The sequence below is a fragment of the Poecilia formosa genome, unplaced genomic scaffold (assembly GCF_000485575.1).
Source record: "Poecilia formosa unplaced genomic scaffold, Poecilia_formosa-5.1.2 Scaffold29, whole genome shotgun sequence".
In the NCBI taxonomy this organism is placed as follows: domain Eukaryota; kingdom Metazoa; phylum Chordata; class Actinopteri; order Cyprinodontiformes; family Poeciliidae; genus Poecilia; species Poecilia formosa.
The window spans coordinates 272039-281739 of NW_006799968.1; the positions used below are offsets into that span (position 1 = coordinate 272039).

Here is a 9701-nt window from a genome sequence, read left to right on the forward strand (position 1 = left end):
TATTTAAACTCCTCCACCAACTCCACTGCTTCTCCCACGAAGGAAGTCAAGTTCGATCTAATCATGTCTTACTTCATTCAAGACAGAAGAACAGCCATTCTTTCTGCAACTATTCTATGTTCCTATTAGTTAGCCTAGCGTGTTGTGGCTAACTAAAACACGCTAAAGTTGCAGCGTTGATTACTGGTTTTTTTAACTCCGTGCTTACATATTTTGCTTTTTATTTAGCCGCAGTATAATTGTTAGCTCAAGAGAATGTTACACTCTCACGCAGTTTTCTCTTTGCTTGTTGCTTTGCCATAAAAAGTCAGTAGAAGCTAGCAAATGTAATGCATAATGTTTGAACAACCGGCGTAGATCTCACCCTTCAAATAACGCTGTAAAATCTCACCGCGGTTGCAGATCAGTCCCTCGTTGGTTTGTCTCAAACAGAACTAGACCAACTCTAATTATGTTAGCACATGTATGGAGAAAGTTAATACAGGGCTGTCGTTCAAAGCTGTTATACACACAGGTCCATTATTTATAGTGGTCAAATCCGAACCAGCACCTTCTGGGGATAGCGTGTAATAATCACACACTCACATGTGTAACCACTGTATGAATACATATCGAAAACATGTAATTGTGATACTCGTGCCTTCCTTTCTTGACCGTTACACAACGTCTTAGCCACTAGATGAATTTAGCGCCTCAGCCTTGAAGATTTATGTCAGCTGTGGCCGTAAACAGCACTGGGGGTATATCCAACTCTCCTAACGTATCATGAACTTGCAAAGCATGAACGCATGACGCAAATATAGCGTAGCAGTGCTTGTAGTGTCCTGAAAATCTGGACTCACATCATTTGTATTTGGGTTATTATGAATAAAGGCGCAAATTACTCTACTGTGAAAAGAGGAAAACTATCTTTATTACCACCCCTGATTAAGCCTGCAAGTGTTTACAGCACATTTTAATGAATTAAACATGAGGTGTTAAAAGGCCGGACCTTTAGGTCAGCCACAGCACGCGAGCTTTTGATGCAATTTAGAAGAACATCCTAAGCTCTAAAGAACTTACTGCACCAACTAATACCAGCAACAATTTTAAAAAACAACAATATTAATGAGCTGCTAAATACAAAACTCGCTCTACTTCCCAGCACTGCGTTTGCTGTCCCCGACTTGTCAGACTCTGGATTTCTGGAGAGTTGTGACAAACTGTCATGTGCGTGACTAAATCGGCTCAACGGTGCAGTGTTGGTTGGAGGAATCACTCAGCCGTTGCAGCCCCTGAGCGTCTGTGGAAACAGCTTCAGGCAGGGAGGTTTGGACAGACCCAGAGATGGGAAGAGACTGTGTTCTCTGCAGCGGGAAGCACGGCTGATGTGTCTTCCTAACCTCTTGCAAACAGCATGCCAGCACAAGTCTCAAACAGCACCTCCTCTATCCACTTGTAAATTCACTGGCTCGGCAGCACAGGAAGGGAATTTAAATTAGGTGTGACTAACGGCGAGATGGGAATCCAGGCAGTTTCCCTCCCCTCTCGCTGTGCTCCCCTGGCTACTGGGGTTTTGTACACATCCACTTTCCTGCAGTGCTTGAGGCTGTCAGCTTGGTTTCACATTCAAAATGACTTCAGCTGGAGGTGCACAAGCTCGACCAGACGGAGAGGAGAAGATAAAAAGGCAGCATCGCTGGGGTGAAGCGTCAATAAGAAAGGGGAAGAAAGAAATGAAGCCATCAGATTTGCACTTTTACCATATCTGCAGAAATCAAGAAAAAATGTTTTTGTGGTGCTGCTTTGATCTACCAATTAGAACTGAATGCATAGCTAAAGCCAGATATGAGCTCTTTTTTTTAAGATTTCTCATGCGGTCTGCAACGCTCTCAACACTACACAAGCTTTGGAATATCGGATTCAACCTGTACTCATCTAAACACAAAACTACTCCAGTTCTTCTGTCTTAAGGACCAGCGCTGCGCATGTCCAGCTGTAGAAACGTGAAAATCTCCAGGCATTAAATTGATCACTTTGCTCCAGGAAACGACCCATTAGTCTTCCACCTCACAAGAGGCGAGTCAATTGGGCAGTCTGTCTTTCAATTTAGCTCTGGACACATTCAGACTGAGCTTTTATTCTCTTTAAGTCTGAATTTCAATTCAACGATCCACCGCTTAGCCTCACTGCTGGGTTTTGAACGGTCACAGCAGAATCAGAGCTACACTTTAAAAAATATTCAACTTTAGGTGTTTTTGCTCATGTCTTTAGAAATGTTAGAGTCAATTTTATATTTATTTGAATCAATCTAAATGCTCATCTGAAATTTTTTTTTAAAAAAGTACCATAAATTCTAATACGAATCTGGAGTTGGTAGTTTAAATCAACAAACCACATCATATTGGGAATATTTCATAGAGAGCTGTCAAAAAGATTGCTTGGCTATATTACCACATAAAAGATGCAGATAAAGTTGATAAATGCTGAAAAGTTCAAAGATTTCAGTTAACCAATACTCAACATATTTGTAAAGAATAGCAGTGGTCCATTAACGGTTCCCTGAGGAATCCCAGAGTGTTTTGCAGCACTTATTATAAGCAAGCCGTGTTTCGTTAGACTCGTTTTTAAATAAAGATCTGCTTTGAAAACTTTTGCAAAACCTACAGAACTACGAGATGTCACTAATAGTAGGTTAAGAGATAACTGTTGATCAGCCGAACATAAACCATCCAAGTCATTTTTTTTTCTGACTCCACTTTTCATCTCTGACATATTCCAAATTAAAAGTCAATATCTTATAGAAGAGGTTTAGGTTATACAACCAAAATGCCAAACATCATCTTCTAAGATTCTGAACTGAAGGTTCTTTGCCTGTCATGTACTTTCTTATAAAGCACATATTTGATTTGAGCTTCTTTTTTTTGGAATATTCCTCGACTCTGGCTCCCAGTTCAAGCCACTGAATCCTGCCATTAAGTTAAGGTTTGAAAGAGCCCTTTTCACTTTGAGCTACTTCTTAACTTCTTACTCTCGCCTCGGTTTCTTTGTGACAGACTCTGAGCTGGGTTTTTTTTTTTTTTTTTTTAATTTTTTTTTTTTTTTTGTGGGAACCCATTGGGAATCACTGAAACAGATAGTTTTCAAGGTGTTACATTCAATCAGAGAGCTGCCGGGTGCTCCATTTTATCTCCCTTTTCTGTGTCACCATTTGTAGGCACGAAGCAATTTCCTCATGCCAGAGTGTGCCTGCACAAGGTGTGTTAACGTGCGGTTTAAAGTGCGTGCCGTATGCATAGCTGTTCCGGGTTTATTATTCAGGTGCGTTGGGATTGATGTGTGATTAAAATAAAAAAAGATACAAAGGGAAAATAGGATTCATCCTTTTTTTTTTCCCATTTCTCAGTGCGTGGGCAGTCGCTCTTTGAGAGAAACAGCAACCAGCCAATTATTCCTATGATTATTATTGCAAGGAGGCTGATGGACTGCGTGTTATTGATGTTGGGGAGGATGTCAGCAGACCTCTATTTCGTTCTAATAAATACTCTTTGCACTCCTGCCCCTGGATTTTCAAGGGATTACGCGCAGCCGCTTTCCATCTGCAGCGAGCTGTGCTTTCCCATTATCTGTTACAGTAATAGTATGCGGGTAGTTATATTTGTTATTATGGGAAAAGACTATTTAAGTTTAGTGGACGTCTAAGTGTGTCTGTGTGGCTCGGCGTGTGTTTTTATGGTCTTGATGATGGAGCTGGCCCTCTGCAGACAACCTGTGCTTATTTTATGGCCTTCCATCCCCAGCTGCAGCGCGCGGGCAATAAACCTTCTCTCTAGCAATCTCCAAACAGTGCAGCAATCAATGGGAAATTATCTCAGCCAATCGATGGTCCTGCCTTTCTGTTTCTCTCTCTTTTTTGCCTCCACCAGCCGTGTCCTCCGTCGCTCCCCCGCTCTCATCCCCATCCCTCTTGTCTCCTCTTTTTTTTTTTGCCATCTCTCTGTTTTTTTCCCGCCCACTCCTTCACGCCTCGCCTTCTTCTTCTTTAACTTGCATTCCCCTGAAGCTCTTCTTGACTCCGCAGCACCTATTTTTGAAATGCGACAGCTCAGCAGCTCCGGAGCCATTAGCCAAAGTCGCTTTTTTTTTTTTTTTCACAGGGAATATTTAACGTTTCTGGTCGGAGTCTCCTGGCAGCTGTCTGCTTGTAAGACCCAGGGTTTCTGTCCTCCCACTCGTTGTCCTCCGGTTGACAGCAAATAGTTGCTCAAAACCTTGTTATTGTTCTCCTGTTTGCTGAGAGATACGATTTAATGAGGGGAGATAACTGTCTGAAAGACGCTTCCTAAGCGGTTGCCTTTCATTTATCAGCAGAGCCGGTGTTGAGCTTCTCTCTTTAGTAATACTGGTACCAGTTAATCAGTCGTGGGATCAGACGTGTCGCGGTTCCAGCTTTTCTTCTTCAGATCTGAACCCTGTCCTCCACAGGCGGAGTTTAAGCTGTTTTATTGTAGCCATAGATCCCACAACCCTTAGTATGCTAAAGAGGTCATTCAAAGTTACGATTCGTCAGGGAAAGATGTCAGCAACATTCAACTCTTTGGAAATCTGGAAAGACATTTTTTATCTTTTGTTGTTTTGTTTTTTTTATCTAGAAGCTTAAACCACTTCAACCATCTCTCACTTTTCACACGGTTCAGTTTCTCAGCTGTAGCTATAGACGGCTTTCTGCGGCTAATCTGCAGCAGACGGTTAGGCCACATTTCTAAAACGTGGTCGAGCTCAGCCAACAAGACTTCTGGTTTTTCGCCGCATCCGGCACCTGGTGCTTTTATTTTTGGCATCACCTCTCAAAGCTGAGGCAGCACTTGAAAGGGATGTGAAACAACAGCTGTATTGTCACACGTGTCCCTGCGTGTTGCAGAGATGCATCACGCAGCAACTTCTCTCATCGGCGAGCAGCAGTCACCTTTCTAACACCTTTGTTTCCTGAGCAGGTCAAAGAGCACACTGCATCTTTCGCTTTCTCTTTCTTTTGATATATAAACGGTGTTCAAATGTTAGTTTGTGTCTAAAAAAGAAAATGAAGGAGGGAGGGCGGGGCAAAAAGTGCCGATTGTCAGAAGCTGCTAAACAATTAAGGAACTTGTTGAAGACTAAAGCAATTAGTCACTTTTAATTACCAGATGAACAAAGGGGTTTGTCAGTGACATCACCGGCTAAAATACCCACCAGGTTAAAATACAAAGAGACTGGGTAAAAACTTTAAATCAAATCTGTGTATGGTTTGTTTTTTAGTTTTTCCATTTCAAAATAAAATATGAAAAAAACAAAAATGTGTTTTTGTTTTTTTTTGTTTTTTGTTTTTTTTAAGTTTTTAAAACTAAAGAGAGGGAAATGAAAACTTTTAGAATAATAATAAAAAAGAAATTCGTATTGTTTTAATAGTTAAAACAATGTCGAGCTTTATTGGTAAACCATGGCCTAAATTGCAACCACATTACATTTTCACTTGGCTCTTCAGAAACAACCAAAGTTTCACCATCCGCTTTTGCCAATTCACATCAATTGCATATCAGTTCATTTCTCTTCGCACTAAAGCATTGTGGCGTATTAGAGAGAGATGCATGTTCCAAAAAGTCCTTCTAAATCAAGCGGTGCAACTTTAACGTTATATTTGCTGAAGTCTTACAACTATTTTCGATAGATTGTGATTCTGATGTTTGCTTTTGCTCAGTCATCTGAATTATGTTACATTAAACGCCCTGGTCAAACCTAAATAACATGACCAACTTGCTGGTAGATATTATAGTTGCATTACCACATGAAGTAACTTTAGACTATAAGTAGACCATAAATTAGCATAATGGCACGTTTGAGACATCCTGTACAAATTGACTCGAGGTTGGCGCGAAACATCCAGAGGTAATGAAATCTTTCTTATTCTAGAAAAAGTTGCTTTAAAAAGATTCAAGCTAAAAGAGGGCAAAGTAGCAAAGCAGCCAAATGACCCGGTGCCGTTTTTCAGAATAATTAATGTCACCACTTTGTTGATAATGTTTGCTTTGTAACAATGGCCGCAGTTTAGAGTAACAGACATTTGACCTCGTTAATCTTTCAAAGTCCTGTAATCATGTATTGCGTGTCCTCCAACGGGATGAACAGGAAGTTTGCTGATGTTATGTTAAAACCACACCATAGCGTATTAATAACCATAATGCTGAAACAAAAAAACAAAGCAATCCCCGGAAGCTGACAAAAGATTCGCTGTCTGGCTCTAGTGTCATCAAATGATTCATGCTTTCATGTAAGTAAATCTGCCTTTCTCTTTCTAAGAACATGAGTCCCTTAAACCGGCGAACATATTTACAACGCTCTACCTCTACATTAACGCTTTGTTTGCAGAGCCAGTAGCTGTTCTTGAATTTTTACGCTTGGCTTTGCACTCATGAGCACAGGGAGCTAACCACAGACTGAGTCCTCAGTCCCTCCTCGCTTGCTTTGACTCTGACAATCAGCTTGTTTTCATTTTTGCCAATAACACGGCGGCGTCTCACGGAAACGTCACCGTGTTATGAGAAGAAGACAAAAAAAATAATAATAATAAATTACCGCAGCAAATTTCCCACAATATTGATTCTGGCTCTTGCTTTCCACACCCCGTACAAAACACCCACAAGGAGAGCTGGAGAGGACAGAACCAGTTGGAGGAGTTCGACGATTAGCTTCCCAGAACACAGAGAGCCTGCCTATGCTGGCACAACACTGCTCAGACTCGGGCTCTGCTGAGCACAACTGCCATCTCTGGGTTTTATGATACAGTTGTTGGGCTCTTACCATCTAATATTTATTTCCCCCCCCACACACACACACACACACCCATCTAACAGACACGCTACAGTGGATCTGCTCCCTGGCCCTTGTCTGCTGAATGTTTCACAAGGCATTTTAAACTTGCCGTGAAATTCTGCTAAGATGAATTTGTTTTTAATGTAATCTTGGATAACCTCTTGGCAGCCTCTACCAAATAGTAATAATAATAAAAATTTTAAAAAATCTGGAGATGTTTCCATGCCGAAGCAACACTCACTGACACACTGACAGCCGTTCAAGATGGGCTTGGAAACGGTGAGCAAACAGCGCTTGTGCTAAACACCGTGTTTATGCCGCTGCTACCCACAGAGTTCAGCCATAAAGTGACAGCATGAAAAAAAGAGAGCACGAGTGACAACTGCAGCTCCTGCCTGTCACACTCGTATCATTCTCATCCCTGCCTCCGACACGGGGGGAGAGAAAACAGCCGGCTAATGCTGCGGTTTCACAAACGGGAGGCTTGTGTGAGGCGGTGAGACACGGGGTTATTATTTGCTCTGCAGTTAAGGACAAGGTCGACACGGGTTATCGGAATCCAGCAGGGGTTGTTCTGCAGAAAAGGACAAAAGCAGCGGCGCGTAGTTTGGGAGGATGAGCTCTAATGGAGAAATGTGATCAATACTGGGGATGCTGTATTGACAGAAAAAGGTTGCAGTTACGGTAGATTAGGAGGTCAGCTCTGGTCAGTGGCTTGCAGGGGCGTTTGTTGCTTTCATGGCCAGCAACGTTTATATGAATAACAACGTGCAGAAATCCTTCCTGAAGATGCACTCTTGACAGACGTGCTCGGATATTTACATTCTGTGGACCGTCAGACAAAATAATGATAAATGAATGGTATTATAGAAGCTAACATGTTCTTCTCTCACAGTTTTCAGCTGTTTCTCCTGATTATTCAACTATAGATTAAATTGATCAGCTTCAACTCTGAACCAAAACCAGTTGCATAGTTTTGATCCAGTGGTGTTTCTGGTTTTTCCTTTTCTTCTGTATTTTTATCGTCAAAATCAGAAATTAGTGTTGGTGTTAGCATCCAAATGACCTGTTATCTGCATCTACAGAGCAACATTCCCAAATACTTTTCTTCATGTTATAACGATACTCTTTGCTAGATGTTAGTATAAGACATGTTTATGTTTTCTTGTGATAATATACAGGTACATGCTGTATATTATCACAGAAGTGATAATATACAGGGGTGATATAAAAGTGGGGTTCGATCCCCACTTTTCACCTGCTCGCCAATTCGGCTCTTTGGCGACTTTTACTTCATAAAAGTGGTTTAACTTTAACCCTTCCTGTCATTGGATCACTACAATCTAATAACTCATTAGATTGTAGGTATGTTTTGTGAAGCAATTAGTTTTACACTTTCTCAACAAAAATATCAAAGGACATGCGAGCCTAAAGCCAGTTGGCATGGCCAGTTTATTTGTGTGGCGTGGTTGTAAATCTATTTGCACGTGTGTTGTGGGTGTGTCCTGAATGAATTCCTCAAGATCAGATTTTTGTCATAGCGTGCACGCCAGGAGATGATACGTCTGAGGGCAACTTCAAGAAACTTGGAATGTTTAACAAAATGTTTAAGAAATGAGAGTTGTGCATTCACCAGCTTCTGAAACCTTAGACTTTCATCCCAACATCAATGCATATAAAGTATTTGCGGTCGCTAGCATCACACATCACATAGTTAGCTAGTTATGGTTTGTCACTAACAACAACTTTATTAGTTCAGTTTTGGCCAAGTATAATAAAGACGTCAACTCAAGCGTATAACTTTCATTTGGAATCACTGCAAGAAAACAAAAGTTCTTCAATATATGCATGCAAAATCCAATGTCTTAATTTGAATTTTGTATGAATTAATACATTTAAAAATGAGTAAATAAAAGATGGAGAACATTTCTGTGGCATCACTGTAAATTATCCCCACCAAAACAGACACTAGGAGTTTTGAACAGTGTAGTTTCGAAATACTGGCGTTCCACAGGGATCTATGTTGGTCCTGAGTAAATTCTTTGAACATAGATACAATTATGTTTATTTTTTCAATCCACATTTGCACGTCTTTTTATGCTGATGACACCTCCTATATATCCTATATATTTTTTTTATCCGATGTTTAGATTTTCACAAATACATTACGTTGATGACATCAAGACTGTCATAATAATCTATTTGTCTTTCATAAAACATTTTATTTCCTCTGTTCTAAGACATTACAATAATAATAACTTAATTAAAAACCTTCCCTTTGGTGATACAGGCCTGGTGTATTTGGCCGAGTTGTCGAACTTAACTTGAAGACGTAGCATTTAGCCGTTTCGTTGTGTCTCGGGTTTTTGTTGCATTTAATGCTCCTGTAATTAAACTTCTGAATTAAAGCATGTCTTGTTTTGCTGCCAACAAAAGCTATTTTCCCGTCTCCTCTGTTGAATAAAAGGTCTCATTGGTCTTTTCCTTCATCATCTCGATGTCTCTGTGCATCAACCCGAGGCCGCCTGTAATCAGCAGCCCTTGAGCTCTCAGAAAGGTCATTCTGTCCCTTTGATGGTGTTTTGATTCATCCCTTCCTCTTCTCTCTCCTCCCACCCTTCCTCTACTCCACCACCCTCTCCACTCCCCCTTTTTCTTGCAGGGAAGCTGGAGAGCCACTATCACCAGGGTGCCAAGAAGGGGCTGGTCCCATCAGCTGCAGTGTGACACTAGAGGAAAGGCTCTTTGCTCACATGGCACATTCACATTTTCTGGTCTCAATCTGGACTGGAGTTTATGACCAATGCTGTTTGAATCTTTGATTCTGATGACTTGTATTTGCAGCAGTCCAATAAAAGTTTGATTATTATTGTAAA

The 9701-nt window shown here is 40.9% G+C and overlaps 1 protein-coding gene across 1 annotated transcript in view; it reads left to right on the forward strand.

Annotated features, from left to right (window-relative positions):
- The window catches only part of trip4 (thyroid hormone receptor interactor 4), an 80190-nt gene extending 70489 nt beyond the window's left edge, over nt 1-9701 (forward strand). Inside the window, exon 13 of the mRNA XM_007548983.2 lies at nt 9488-9701. Within this exon, the coding sequence (XP_007549045.1) occupies nt 9488-9552 (65 nt within the window). The 3' untranslated portion in view covers nt 9553-9701. The remainder of the gene's footprint in view (nt 1-9487) is intronic.